Source organism: Kogia breviceps, chromosome 1 (genome assembly GCF_026419965.1).
Source record: "Kogia breviceps isolate mKogBre1 chromosome 1, mKogBre1 haplotype 1, whole genome shotgun sequence".
In the NCBI taxonomy this organism is placed as follows: Eukaryota; Metazoa; Chordata; class Mammalia; order Artiodactyla; family Physeteridae; genus Kogia; species Kogia breviceps.
This window is the reverse complement of record NC_081310.1, coordinates 85,022,433-85,037,497: the sequence shown is the minus strand read 5'-3', so window position 1 is coordinate 85,037,497 and position 15,065 is coordinate 85,022,433. Positions and strand designations below refer to the sequence as shown.

The window sequence follows — 15,065 nt, the reverse complement described above, 5'->3', positions numbered from 1 at the left end:
GGCTGACCAGGAACATTTAGCATGAAAAAAAGAGCTTGCCACCTCTAAGAGTTAAACGGCCCTAGGTGAATGAGACATCTCTACTAAAAATACCTTTAAAAAATTATTTTTTTTTTTAATTTTTGTTTTTTAACCACTAGGTTGAAATAGGTAAAACTGTGTTAGTAACTGTGAGGGTTCTTGGCTCTTCCAAACGCCCGTTCCAAAATAAATACTTCAGGAACATGGAGCTCAAACTGCAGTTGGCTTCTGCCATTGTCACCCTGACGTGAGTACCATTTCAATACTCCTTTCTTGGGGACTTCCCTGGTGGTCCAATGGTAAAGAATCCGCCTTAGGGACTTCCCTGGTGGTGCAGTGGTTAAGAATCTGCCTGCCAATGCAGGGGACACGGGTTCTACCCCTGGTTGGGGACTATCTCACACGTCACACGCTGTGGAGCAACTAAGCCCATGCGCCACAACTACTGAGCCCGTGTGCCACAACTACTGAAGCCCACGCACCTAGAGCCTGTGCTCCGCAACAAGAGAAGCCACCTCAGTGAGAAGCCCACGCACCGCAATGAAGAGTTGCCCCTTCTCCTCTCACTGCAACTAGAGAAAGCCCGTGCACAGCAATGAAGACCCAACACAGCCAAAAATAAATAAATTTACTTTAAAAACCAATCCGCCTTACAATGCAGGCGACGTGGATTAAATCCCTGGTCAGGGAACTAAGATCCCTCATGCCGCGGGGCAACTAAGCCCATGCGCTACAACTGCTGAGCTTGTGTGCCTCAGCTAGAGAGCCTGTGTGCTGCAAACTACAGAGCCCACGTGCTCTGGAGCCTGTGTGCCACAACTGGAGAGAAGCCAGCATGAAGATCCCGTTTGCCGCAACTAAGAACTGACACAGCCAAAAATAAATAAAATAAAATAAATAAATGATAAATAAATCTTTAAAAAAATACTTCTTTCTCCCTATGCTTAATATCACAAGAATATCCCTCCTGGTTGCCTGATTAGCTCTCCCTTAGGTTATTTCAGATTTTCTTCTTTCCTTTTTTTGTAATGGTACCTTTCAGCCCATACTCTCTTCCCATATTCAGCTCTCTACAAAATACCCCTTCCAGATCCTCAGATGTCTTATTTTGGGCCTAAAATCATGTGTCTTATTAATATTTCCATTTTATGAAACTTCTCCTTGGATGATAGATATCCTTTGGGGGTGCTGCAGACTTGAGGACCTTCAAAAAATCTAGAAGTAGAGGCACTGGTATTGCCCTCTGCAAAAGGGAAAATACAGGAATTGAGGCAATTTAGTATTTGCAGTTTTGCCAGTCTATGTTTATATTGCTCTTATTCCTTTGGAGACTTAGAACAAATTGTTGCCCTTCAGGAGCCTTCTGCCATTGCTATGAACTTTGTCTTGACTCTGGAAGTTATTTTCTGGTAGTACCTTCTAAGCTGCATTAAAATGAGCAGAAGATTGGGAATTCCCTGGTGGTCCAGTGATTAGGACTCTTCGCTTTCAGTGCCATGGGCCCGGGTTCAATCCCTGGTCGGGGAACTAAGATCCCACAAGCTGCACCACATGGCCAAAAAAAAGAAAGCAGAAAATGTTAAGCATCTTAGAAAGATGTATAACTGTCCACTCTTAAAAACCAAATCTTTCTCACCTAGAAATTTGTGGGTCTTTGCAGGCTAATGGAGAAACAGGACGAGTACTCTGAAAATTATATCCTTCGAGCTATCACTATTGGGCAAACCACACTTGTAGCTATTGCCAGGGACAAGATGGGGAGAAAATTCACGTCGGCTCCTCGGCAAATTGAAGTAAGGAAATTATGTCATCCAAAATTCATACTTCATCTTCTTTGTAAATTTATAAGTTTCCAGTGGTTAGGACTCTGCGCTTTCACTGCTGAGGGCACAGGTTCCATCCCTGGTCCAGGAACTAAGATCCCGCAAGCTGTGAGGCATGTCCAAAAAAAGAAAAAAAGTAGAAAAGAAAGATAATTGTAAATATAATCTTAATGACCACTTTTATTGCAGTGAGTGGATATGTAATAACTTATTTAATCATTCTCACTTAAGTAATTTATAATTTTTTGCTATTATAAATAAAATTTGCATTTATAAATAAAATAAAATACATGTTTTTGTATATAACTTCATTGTACATAATTAGGATTTTTTTCCTTAGAATAAGCTGCATGATCATTTGCTATGAACTTGACTGTAGTTAATCACTGTTGTCCTTTTGGTTTTCTCCTTCAAGGTGTTTCCTCCATTCAGACTTGTTCCAGAGAAAATGACACTGATTCCAACTAATATGATGCAGGTGATCCTAAAGCCAGAAACGAGGCTTTCTCCCCATCCCACCTCTGCTCCACCCCAACACACATATATACACATACACCTCTTCCTGCTGACCTTCCCTTGTCTACTCTCAGCCAAGTACAACAAGATTTGATAAAGAAGAAAATTAGTATTTTCTTTGTTCTGTGTGAAACATGGTATGAACTACTTCTTGGAATTCCATGGATCATTTATAGCACTTCCATTTCATGTGCATTTGAGTTGATGTGGCATATGCTGGTTGGAAAGTGGGGGAAGATGAAAAAGTCGAGTTACTTGGACAAAAGGTTGGGAAAGGAGATGTGACTTCTCCTCAAGGTCCAGGCATTCACTGATGTGTTTATATTCCAGGTAATGTCTGAAGGTGGCCCTCAGCCTCAATCTATCATTCACTTCTCCATCAGTAATCAGACCGTGGCTGTTGTTAATAGGAGGGGCCAAGTTACAGGGAAGATAGTTGGCAGAGCTGTGGTCCATGGCACCATCCAGAGAGTAAATGAAGATACTGGAAAAGTCATTGTGTTTTCCCAGGTATTGGTTCTTTGTTCTGCTCTGCTTCTACTCCTCCATCTGGGAATCACTGGGAGGTGGAGGAAGAAATAGTGATGGGGAGGGTGTCAACAGCCTAGGAAATTCTCTTCAGTCCCCTCATTTGGTATTCTCTTAATCAGGCATGTGAAATATGTAATCTTCAGTGAAAAACCCACAGAGTACTTGGCATTGTTATAAGACATAGTCCCTATACTTAAGGAATTGTTTCAAGAACAAATACAAACAAAAACAAACAAACAAAAAACCTATATCTATGGCATGTTTGTTGTTGTTGTTGAATGCCCCAAACAACAACAAACAAACTAGTTATCATAAGCATCCACCCCACAGACACTCCCTCTTAGCCTAAGCTTGCTCTCTACCCTGTTGAGCAGGATGAAGTGCAGATTGAAGTTGTGCAGCTAAGGGCTGTTAGGATTCTTGCAGCTGCAACTCGACTCATCACAGCTACTGAGGTCAGTATGATGGCTCTGTTCCAGGTTCATTATTTTGATAATGCCAGCTGGACAGGATGTATAGCACAAAACCACCCTTCGTTTTCAGATGCCAGTTTATGTCATGGGAGTGACCAGTACCCAGACCCCTTTCTCCTTCAGCAATGCCAACCCTGGGCTCACATTCCATTGGTCCACGAGCAAAAGGGGCGTATTGGATCTAGTGCCCAGGCATTCAGAGGTATGAACTTATCTGTTTATTATATTACCTTAGGGATCTTGATACTAAATTTATTTTATTTCATCATAAGTTTTAGACTAACTCACTTCTAAACTACACAATATTATTACTTACTCTTTTTCCGATTGTTCTGTGAATGCTGGAACCCTGAAAATCATATGAAGAATCCAAATTTGAGTATTCAGATAATACTGTATGATGTTTAACATACTTTGCTGGAAAGAGCTCTCAACAAAGTAATGCTTCCTTTGATGTATAATGTTGTATTTGTGAGCAGATGACTGTGTTACATGAATAACACATTATGAATATAAAGTATACATAAAGTTTAAATATATAATATAAACTTTCAACATGTTCAGACACAATTAATTATATTAATAATCATGTTTGTGCTGCATGATGGGCAGTTGACATTAAGAAGGTGGTTGCTGAGCACATTCCTGGGCCACTACTAGGAGCCGGGGAAGAACTGGAACCCTACCTTGAGCATGTAGAGTGCCATGGGTGTCATGGGGCTGGTGTGGGCCACCAACTGGCAGCTGATTCTGGACTGAGTACCTTATATCAATGGCAAATTTAAGAAGGACAATAAACTGCTCCTCCACGGTTCCCTTTGGTGGTACCGGCTCCTCTCAATTCAGCACCTGCTGCATCTGGAATGGCCAAAGCCCTCAGGATGGCTATTGAGGAAATCCACACTGCAACATGAGTCTTTATGTTTTTTAAAATAGCTTTGATGTTTTAATACATATAGCACTAAACCTTACTCTGAAACCTGAAAAAGAGAAATAGAAAAGAGGTGGATGCTACAGACAAACCTTACCTACTTCACAATGTTGTTACCTGATCATCAGTTTAATGGAACCCACCCAAGACGGTCCAGGATCAGTGGCAGCCACTTAGGTCTGAGCTTTACCTTAGGAAGAAGGAACCTGGGGCCAAGGTACCCAGCAGGTCACAGCCCAGTGCCCACAAAAACAAAGAATTAGACCTTGAGAGAGATCAGAGTGGTTACAGAAGCTAGAATTAGTAGGTCATTTCTGGAGACAGCTAAAAAGAAAAGTCTGGAAAAAATTAAAAATTTCCAATTTTCTTAAAATATCCTAGATCTGTAATCTAGGGAAACTCTAGTGGTTGAGTCTTCTGTCATGGACTACGCAGAGCCTGGTTATACTTGGAACTGAGGAGAGATAGAACTGTACTTAGTTTGGTAGAGTTCTGCAGAAGGATTTGGCTTTTTCTCTTGAATAGCAAATAGGAATTGTGTGAAAGGAGGGGATGGCCTAGGTCTTAGCATCTGTTCTACTTCTCCCTTCCTCTAATTTTCTTATCTAAATAATCACTCTTTTTTCTAATGGAAGAAATGATTGAGAGCCATACAAAGATTTTCTTCCCCTGCCTTAGACCTCACATAGACAACTGGGTGATGAAATAGGCAAATAGAAAGGTCTCTAATGCCCTACAAGGTAGACTTCCTGCACTGTGGTGTCACCATTTAGAAATTCACTTGGATTAAACAATTATAAACCACTCACTTTAGCATAAGACTTTCTTCCAGACAACTGGTTGAAATCTGCACAAAGGAGATGGGAATTTTTATGTAGGGGAGGAGGGAAAGGTGAGTTTGGAACTTGGAACTCTGTATGAGTCAAGAGAGTGAAGGAAGGTCTTGAGTGCTTCAGACAGCAAAAATGCAGAGGAGCTAGAACGTGAAATGAGTGCCAAAAAGGTAGGCAAGTGCCTACTTCAATATTTGCCTTAAGGGACTTCCCTGGTGGCGCAGTGCTTAAGACTCCGTGCTCCCAATGCAGGGGGCCTGGGTTTGATCCCTGGTCCAGGAACAAGATCCCACACGCATGCCACAACTAAGAGTTCACATGCCATAACTAAGGAACTGGTGAGCCGCAGCTAAGGAGTCCACCTGCCACAACTAAGACCTGACGCAACCAAATAAACAAATAAATAAATAACATTTGCCTTGGTGTTGGCCCTCCCTTCGCTCTTACCAGAAATCTGTCAAGGTCTAATCCTTATCCAATCTAGACTAGAATGGTGAGTGAAGCAAGTGAGGAAATGGTCAGCTAGTTTAACACAATCCTAAAACAACAGCTTCCCTTTCTTGTCCTCTTCCTTCCTTGCTACCACTCTGAACTCCAGGAGTAGATTACCTCACTTCTCTCTCATCTCAAGTTCTACTGTTTCAACCTATTGAGGATACCCCTTCCTTCATTTCCATTCTTCTCCTATCAATGAATTGAGTTCTTGCAATATAAGAATTCTTGCAGAGTCTTTCCAGAATTAGTTGAGCACTGAACACAGAAGTTTACTTTAGGGGTGACTATGTTTCTGGGAATATGAAAAGAAACAAATACGAAAATAAACCCTGGGGGAATTCTCTGGTGATCCTGTGGTTAGGACTTGGCACTTTCACTGTGGGGGCCTCGGGTTCAATCCCTGGTTGGGGAACTAAGATCCCACAAGCCTCCCGGTGCAGAGAAAGGAAGGAAGGAAGGAAGGAAGAGATAGAGAAAAAGAAAGAAGGGAGGGAGGAAGGAGGCAGGGAAGTAAAGGAGGAAGGAAGGGAAGGGGAGGGGAGGGGAGGGAAGCAAAGGGAAGGAAAGGGGAGGGAAGATAAGCCTGGAACTCTAATTCTTCTAGATAGCTATTTTCAACAAAGACGGAAGGGCACAGTGTTTATTCATGAACATTTCTCAATCCATCCCTTCCCTGTCTAGGTTTTTCTACAACTCCCAGTAGAGAATAACTTTGCCATGGTTGTCCACACAAAAGCAGCTGGTCGGACCAGTATCAAAGTCACTGTCCGCTGTATGAACAGTTCCTCTGGGCAGTTTGAGGGGAATTTGTTGGAACTGTCTGATGAAGTTCAGATCCTGGTAAGGTCCAAAGCTAAATCTTGTTTTTGTATATCAAGGAGAAGAAAGTTACATTCTCTTACCACCCATGAAGAGCTTAGTCTGGATAGAGATAGAGAAATTGCTAGAGGGATCTCTGGAATAGGCTTATGGTTTCTAGATCTTTGTTATTCCTGCTAATTGCTTCTATGAATACTGATATTAGGAACTACAACACATGCACTCCCCTCAACTCCCAACACAGTGAATACAGTATATGAACATATAATAACTAAAGAGGAATTAATTTCTGATTTGTTCTGCCTAACATAGATATTATGATACAGTCCACTTAGCTATACTCACAGGTAGAATGAAATCCTATCCTAACTTCTGGTAAGGTATCAGAGTACGAATAGTTTCTACAGACTTCTACAGACGTTCTCAAGCTGAAAGCTAAATGGCTCTATTGTTTTTAGAACTCAAAGAAAAACTTATTTTTTGTGTGGGGCAAATAAGTTTCTCTACCTCTGAATTTGGGACTATTTTTTTTTCTTTTTTTTCCCCTTTATTTTGGCTTTAGTTCCCTGATTCAGTGAGGGGTAGAGGAAAAAGCACTTTACCAGGAGGCGGAAGACCAGAATAGTGCCCTTGCTAATTAAATACTACAGGTTCTTCATTCTCAAATCTCCTTTCAGGTTACTAGAACTAAAATTAGAAATTTCAATGGGACTTCCCTGGTGGCACAGTAGTTAAGAATCCACCTGCCAATGCAAGGGGCACAGGTTCGAGCCCTGGTCCAGGAGGATCCCACATGCTGCGGAGCGGCTGAGCCTGTGTGCCACAACTGCTCAGTCTGCGCTCTAGAGCCCATGAGCAACAACTAGAGAAAGCCCGCACGCAGCAACGAAGACCCCGCACAGCCAAAAATAAATAAATGAAATAAATTTATTTTTTAAAAAAAAATTAGAGGGCTTCCCTGGTGGCGCAGTGGTTGAGAGTCCGCCTGCTGATGCAGGGGACACGGGTTCGTGCCCAGGTCCGGGAAGATCCCACATGCCGCGAAGCAGCTGGGCCCGTGAGCCATGGCCGCTGAGCCTGCGCGTCCGGAGCCTGTGCTCCGCAACGGGAGAGGCCACAACAGTGAGAGGCCCGCGTACCGAAAAAAAAAAAAATTAGAAGTTTCAAAATTATTTCATACCTAAGTAATATAGGGGATGTGGTAAGTGTAAATTATGCCCAGTCCCTTGTAGTCAGAAGCAGGGCTAATATTAGGTTATATATTCTAGACTACCTAAATATGTTTTAAATGCCTGGCTCATTTTGGAAAGCAGAACTGTGGGACATTGGGCTAAATTGAAGTTGGGCAGACTTGATTTGTAGTTGTCCATTTGTGAGTAAAGGTCACCATTTGTCTTTTCCGGAAATGAGGAAAACATCATTTTCTCATTCTAGGTGTTTGAAAAACTCCAACTTTTCTACCCAGAGAGCCAACTGGAACAAATTCTGATGCCCATGAATTCTCAGCTCAAACTCCATACCAACAGGTAAGGAGAGTGGAGAAGAAGGCAGGCCAGGATCTAACATTACCCTCAGAGAAACACTGCACATGGAAAGAACCATTGCCTTCTAGGTGATTTTTCTAACCCACAAATAATTTTTTTTGTTGAAGTGAAATTCACATAACAAAATTAAATTGTACAATTCAGTGGCATTTAGTACATACACAGTATTATACAACCATCACCTCTAGTTCCAAAACATTTTCATTACCACCAAAGGAGGCCCATACCCATTAAGCAGTCTCTCACCATTCTCCCCTTCTCTCAGTCCCTAGCAATCACTAATCAGCTGTCTCTGTGAATTTAAATACTGTATATTTCATGTAAATGAAATCATACAATACTTGAACTTTTCTGTCGGCTTCTTGCAGTTAACATGTTTTCGAGGTTCATCCACATTGTAGCACGTATTGGTACTTCATTCCTTTTCATGACTGAATGATATTCCATTGTATGAATTTAACACATTTTGTTTATCCAGTCATCTCTTGGTGGACTTTGGTTTGCTTTCCCCTTTTAGCTATTGTGGATAGTGCTGCTATGAACATTCACATACAAGTATTTGTTTGAATACAGTTGGCCCTTGGTATCCACCAGGGATTGGTTCCAGGACCCGCACTCCCACCAAAATCTGCAGATGCAAAAATCCATTCTATAAAAATGGTGTAGTATTTGCATATATGCACATCCTCCTGTATACTTTAAACTATTTCTAAATTACTTATAATACCTAATACAATGTAAATGTTATGTAAATAGTTGCCAGTCCAAGGCAAGTTCAAATTTTGCTTTTAGGAACTTTTTGAAATTTTCAGCCTGTGCTTGGTTGAATCTGCAGACAAAACCGATGGATATGAAAAGCTGACTGTACCTGTTTTTAATTCTTTTAACCAAATATTTTTTTAATGATAAATATGTAGTAGTATTTGATTTTTAAAGAGATAAGCATAATCCAAAGGCTGACTTTTACCTGAGGTAAAAATAACTACACAACATGGAGAATGGCAAGCAGTTTTCTTGGAGTACAGCCTCTAACAGTAATCCTGGCAATCTCTACTCCTTTCTTTCTTGTCAAACAGAGCCCCCAAGAGATGCCATTTGCCCCTTTTATTCCCTAGGGTAGGGGCCGCCTTTGTGAGTTCCCGTGTTCTCAAGTGTTTCCCTAATTCATCTGTCATTGAGGAGGACGGTGAAGGGCTCCTGAAAGCTGGTTCCATTGCAGGTACTGCTGTGTTGGAAGTCACTTCTATAGAGCCTTTTGGAGTCAACCAAACAACTATAACTGGGGTTCAGGTGAGTTCAGGGACTTACTCAAAAAAATAAAAGTAATACCATGGCCTTAAGAGGCAGATTTCCTTTTTTAAGAACTAGAAACTTCTCTGGAAATCAGAAATGAACTGTAAGAGGACAATGTTGACATGAACCATCAAATTAAAGTGGACTTTACAGTCCTTGTTATAAGAGATTAACCTCAAATTGGTATGACTGTCTTCTGAGCAGCTCTGGCAAAAGGGCTGGTGTGGGAGAAGCGTAGAACTATTGCTATCAAAATTGGGCTTTCAATTATTTAGCAATATATATTGACACTTTGCACAAAATAGAAGAAATGCAGTCCTTTCCTCAAAAAGCTCCAGCTTCTTTTCACATTTCCACTGTTTTAGTAATTAAAAAGCCATTTCCTATACTGTCATATTTCTTTTTCACTCTGTCATCTGAAATCAAGAGCTAACTATTTCCTACAAAAGAGGAACACCATTTTTATCATTGATTATAAGTCTCAGAATATGTTCTCAGCTCCTCTCCAATACATCCTTCTCCGTACTAGTAGGTTTTGTCTCCCACAGGTAGCACCAGTGACATACCTGCGAATGAGCAGCCACCCCAAGCTATACACAGCTCAAGGAAGGACCCTGTCAGCCTTTCCCTTGGGCATGTCTCTCACGTTCATTGTTCAGTTTTACAATAGCATCGGAGAGAAATTCCACACACACAATACCCAGCTTTATCTGGCTTTGAACAGGTATGGAAGGCAAAGGAATGGTGTTGACATTGTGGTAGACATCTTATTGATTAACCTGATATTATCTAAAAGCTCTAGTAAATTCTTCTCATATTCTGCATTTGGAATCTGATCTTTCATTAAGATGGGGAAAAGACCAGAATGAGTTGTTTAATGAAAAATTTCAGTATGTTTTGAATTTGACAAGTCCTAGTTCACACAAAGCTCCTGTAGGGAGCCAAATGAAGTATTATCAAAAAGCCATACTAAAAAAAAAAAAAAAAAAAAAAGCCATACTGAAAAAACAATTTTTTTTTAAATTAAAAAAATAAAGTCTAGGGACTTCCCTGGTGGTCCAGCGGTTAAGACACCGTGCTGCTCCCAACGCAAGGGGCCCAGGCTCAATCCCTGGTCGGGGAACTAGATCCCACATGCTACAGCAAAGATCCCACATGCTGCAACTAAGACCGGCACAGCCAAATAAATAAATTAATTAATTAATAATGCTAAAAAAAAAAAAAAAGCCTAGCTGGGCACTATATATATATAAATGTAATAGACCAGATCCCTGGCCCTAGTTGCTTACTCTCCATTGTAGAATTCCATCTGAACTTTTGAACTATTGAATATAAAATGTTGTGATAGGGTCTGCCAAAGAACTGTTTCCTAACTATTGACTCTCTTCAGAGATTTCTACCTTTCCTGTCTGCTTTCAGAGATGACCTGCTGCTTATTGGACCAGGGAATAGGAACTATACTTACATGGCTCATGCTGTGAACAGAGGGGTGACACTTGTGAGGCTCTGGGACCAGAGATATCCAGGCATGGCAGATTATATTCCTGTTTCTGTAGAGCACGCCATCGAGCCAGACACCAAGCTTACCTTTGTCGGAGATGTCATCTGCTTCAGTACTCACCTCCTCAACCAGAATGGTTTGGATACCTTCCCTTTCTCAACCTCACAACTGACAGGATTAGAAAGCAACTCATCCCTTAGATGATTTTTTTTTCCAAATTATCTAAAATCTAAGGGACTCTCTGAGAAAGAAAATACTTTTGTGTATTTTATTTTTCATGTTAACTGATAATTCTCAGTTTAGTGCCCATTTCTCTCCATAGCCAGCCAATTAGAGGTCAGCCAGTAATATTTACCAAGTGTCTATTGAATAAATAGGCAGTGTAGAGTAAGTACTGTGCCTTCTCCTCCACTCCCAGCTTCTGAAGGAGGGTAACTGCTAAGTTGAGCATCAGTAAAGGATGAAATAAAAGGAAGGAAAGGGCAATAAGGCTTTAGTTCTAAGAACCAATTGTGTGTACACTGTTTTGTGAGGCACATCTGAAGGCCTAACTTCTACATATACCATCACTGTAAGAAGGTTTGGCCTTGTACCGGGCTATACTATACTCTTGATCAGCAAAGCATTCCTGTTCTAAGAAGTACTGTTGAGTTACAGAAAATCAGTCTTGGGTTAGGAAATGTGTGTGATATCTTTAGGCTTCCAGGTAGCATATCCCAAAATGGTATATACTGACTGGGTATATGCAACCAAATAATCCATCCAAGTAAGGCTGGCTGGGGTGGTATGTGGCTTGGGCTTTGCATCCTCTTTGGGGAACTATGGATACATATGTTTGGGTAAAGTGATGTAATACTGGACGTGACTTTAACATTAACTGTATATTTTGGACTTGATACAAAGCGAACTCTATTCAGTCTAGGTCAAATCCTCCAATCCTGTAACAGTTGACTTGTAAGCAACCATTACTTACTAACATGTAATCCACGGCCAGTGAGCTAACTCTGCTTACAATACCATGATTGTTCATCTTTTGTCAGTGAAGCAGAGGCTTTATTACTCCCTTTTCCTATGTTCTGTCAGGACTGTCCCTCTGTCTTCCATTCTGGAATTTTTTGGGCATCTCAAATTCATACCACTTTGGATGAGGAAGCAGAAGGGCCACATGCCAGGATCAGTAATCTAATCTAATATTTGACATTCCTCTGCCACCTTGGGACTTAAACCAAAGTAAACGAATCCTCTCTTCTGCCAGTTGACAGTTGCTTGCAGTCTTTCTGCTGATATCAATCAGTAGGTCAAAGCAGATACATCCTTAGCAGGGTCTATACAAAGTTTAATCAGAGTGTTATTCCTACGTGTAAAAAGCATTTTTCTTTTTCCTAAGGAGAACAGTTACATTCTCCAACTAAGTAGCTGCTTTTGTGATTGTGAAGGTCAGCAGTTCCTATTTTATTTTGCTGGCATGACATACGAAGGGGAACCCGACATTAAGAAAACAACGTTAGGGACTTCCCTGGCGGTCCAGTGGTTATGACCCTGTGCTTCCAATGCAGGGGGCATGGGTTCGATCCCTGGTCAGGGAATTAAGATCCCACGTGCCACGTGATGTGGCCAAAAAAAATTTTTTTTTAAGAAAATAAAGTTACCCTCAAAGCTGGGTGTTCCTCCTGGGAAGGGATATATGTATGCTTGAATAGTCTACTGACTTGGATTCTGAGTAAGGTTAGAGTGACCAATTTATATCAAAGGTTGCAGCCAAGTGCTTTCTCTTGTCTTTTCCTAGGTGAACCCGGGATGTGGATGATTTCCGCTGATGACAATATTCTACAAACAGACATTGTCACTGGGGTAGGAGTGGCCAGGAGTCCAGGAATAGCAACAATTTTTCATGACATTCCAGGACTAGTGAAAACATATCGAGAGGTAAAACCTAATGTTATGAGTTGAAGGGTTCATGGGAGTTCCCTGGTGGCTTAGTGGTTAGGATTCCAGGCTTTCACAGCCGTGGCCTGGGTTCAATCCCTGGTCGGGAAACTAAGATCCTACAAGCCATGTGACAGGGCCAAAAAAAAAAAAAAAAAAGAGTTGAAGAGTCTAGAGTAACTATTTCCATATATGGGAATATGCATATAGAAAGCACATCCTATGAAAAGAAATACACTCACATATCAGATATAAAGCCAGCCAACAAACCTTACTGGAACATAAAGGTAAATTGTGATTAAGGTTCTTAACCAAAAAAATGACTAGTCTGATTTATAATTTAAAATATCACCATGAGGGCTTCCCTGGTGGTGCAGTGGTTAAGAATCCTCCTGCCAATGCAGGAGACACGGGTTCAAGCCCTGGTCCAGGAAGATCCCACATGCCACGGAGCAACTAAGCCCATGCACCACAACTACTGAGCCTACGCTCTAGAGCCCGTCAGCCACAACTACTGAGCCCGCATGCTGCAACTACTGAAGCCTGCATGCCTACAGCCCATGCTCCACAACAAAGAGAAGCCACCACAATGAGAATGGCACAGTGGTTAAGAATCTGCCTGCCAATGCAAGAGAAATGGGTTCAATCCCTGGCCCAGGAAGATCCCACATGCTGCAGAGCAACTAAGCCCGTGTGCCACAACTACTGAGCCTGCGCTCTAGAGCCCGCGAGCCACTACTACTGAAGCCTGTGCACCTAAAGCCCGTGCTCTGCAACAAAAGAAGCCACCAAAATGAGAAGACTGTGCACCGCAATGAAGAGGAGCCCCCGCTCGCCCCAACTAAAGAAAGCCCACACGCAGCAACAAAGACCCAACGCAGCCAAGAAACAAAAAAGAGTAGGAGCTGAAAGACAAGTTGGGAGGCTATAATTGCAGTAACACAGCTGAGTATGATGGATCAGGGTGATAATAGAGGAGGTGGTAAAAAGTTGATCAGATTATAAATACATTTTATAGGTATAGTTGATACAATTTCCCAATAGATTACTATATGTAGAGTGTGAAAGAATCAAGAATGACTTAAGATTTTTGACTGAACAACTAAAGGATAGAATTGCCATCAACTGAAATGTGTAAGACTGTAGGTGGAACAGTTTTGGAGAGAAGATCGGTTTTGGACATGTAAAGTTGGATGTCTATTAGATGTCAAATGGATGTGTTGAGGTAGCTAGATAGAAAAGTCTGGGAGTCATTGGCATAGATATTTAACTCCTGGTGGTGCAGTGGTTAAGAATCCACCTGCCAATGCAGGGGACACGGGTTCGAGCCCTGGTCTGCGAAGATCCCACATGCCATGGAGCAAGAAGCTCATGCACCACAACTACTGAGCCTGCGTGCCACAACTACTGAGCCCGCGTGCCACAACTACTGAAGCCTGTGCGCCTTAGAGCCCATGTTCTGCAACAAGAGAAGCCACCACAATGGAAGCCTGTGTGCTGCAACTACTGAGCCCACGTGCTGCAAATACTGAAGCCCGTGTGCCTAGAGCCTGTGCTCTACAATAAGAGAAGCCACTGCAATGAGAAGCCCACGCACCACAATGAAGAGTAGCCCCCACTTGCCACAACTAGAGAAAGCCCACGTACAGCATCAAAGACCCAACGCAGCCAAAAAAAAAAAAAAAAAAAAAAGCCATAAGATCATCAAGAGAATGAGTGTAAATAGAGAAGAGGTCCAAGGACTAAGTTCTGGGGACACTCCAATATTAACAGCTCTGAAAGAATAGGAACCAACAAAAGGAATTTATAAGACTTATAAGAATGACCAGGGAATGGGACTTCCCTGGTGGCGCTGTGGATAAGAATCCACCTGCCAATGTAGGGGACCCGGGTTTGATACCCTTCTGGGAAGATCCCATATGCTACAGAGCAACTAAGCCCATGCACCACAACTACTGAGCCCACGTGCCACAACTACTTAAGCCTGTGCGCCTAGAGCCCGTGCTCTGCAACAAGAGAAGCCATTGCAATGAGAAGCCTGCGCACTGCAACAAAGAGTAGCCCTCGCTCTCCGCAGCTAGAGAAAGTCTGCATGCAGCAATGAAGACCCAATGCAGCCAAAAAAAGAAAAATAAATAAATAAAAATTAAAGAAAAGAAAAAAAATTTATTAAAAAAAAGAAAGAATGGGTAATGGGAGGAAAACCCGGGAATCCTGGTGTCCGGGAAGCCAAGTGAAGAAAGTATTTCAAGGAGGGAGGGGGAGATCAACCACGTGAAAGCTACTGATGGGTCAAGTATGAAAACTGAGAAATGACTGATGGTTTCTTGCAATATGGAGGCTGGTGACTTTGAGGAGT

At 41.9% G+C, this 15,065-nt stretch overlaps 1 protein-coding gene across 2 annotated transcripts in view; it reads left to right on the top strand.

Moving 5' to 3' along the window:
- The window catches only part of NUP210L (nucleoporin 210 like), a 74,382-nt gene that overhangs the window by 47,283 nt on the left and 12,034 nt on the right, over positions 1–15,065 (top strand). For both annotated transcript variants that reach the window (XM_059071937.2, XM_059071935.2), the window contains exons 20-31: positions 141–268; positions 1,682–1,814; positions 2,260–2,322; positions 2,691–2,870; positions 3,266–3,346; positions 3,435–3,566; positions 6,305–6,463; positions 7,877–7,968; positions 9,102–9,276; positions 9,828–10,003; positions 10,699–10,916; positions 12,567–12,706. In XM_059071937.2, coding sequence (XP_058927920.1) covers positions 141–268; positions 1,682–1,814; positions 2,260–2,322; positions 2,691–2,870; positions 3,266–3,346; positions 3,435–3,566; positions 6,305–6,463; positions 7,877–7,968; positions 9,102–9,276; positions 9,828–10,003; positions 10,699–10,916; positions 12,567–12,706 — 1,677 coding nt within the window. The remainder of the gene's footprint in view (positions 1–140; positions 269–1,681; positions 1,815–2,259; positions 2,323–2,690; positions 2,871–3,265; positions 3,347–3,434; positions 3,567–6,304; positions 6,464–7,876; positions 7,969–9,101; positions 9,277–9,827; positions 10,004–10,698; positions 10,917–12,566; positions 12,707–15,065) is intronic.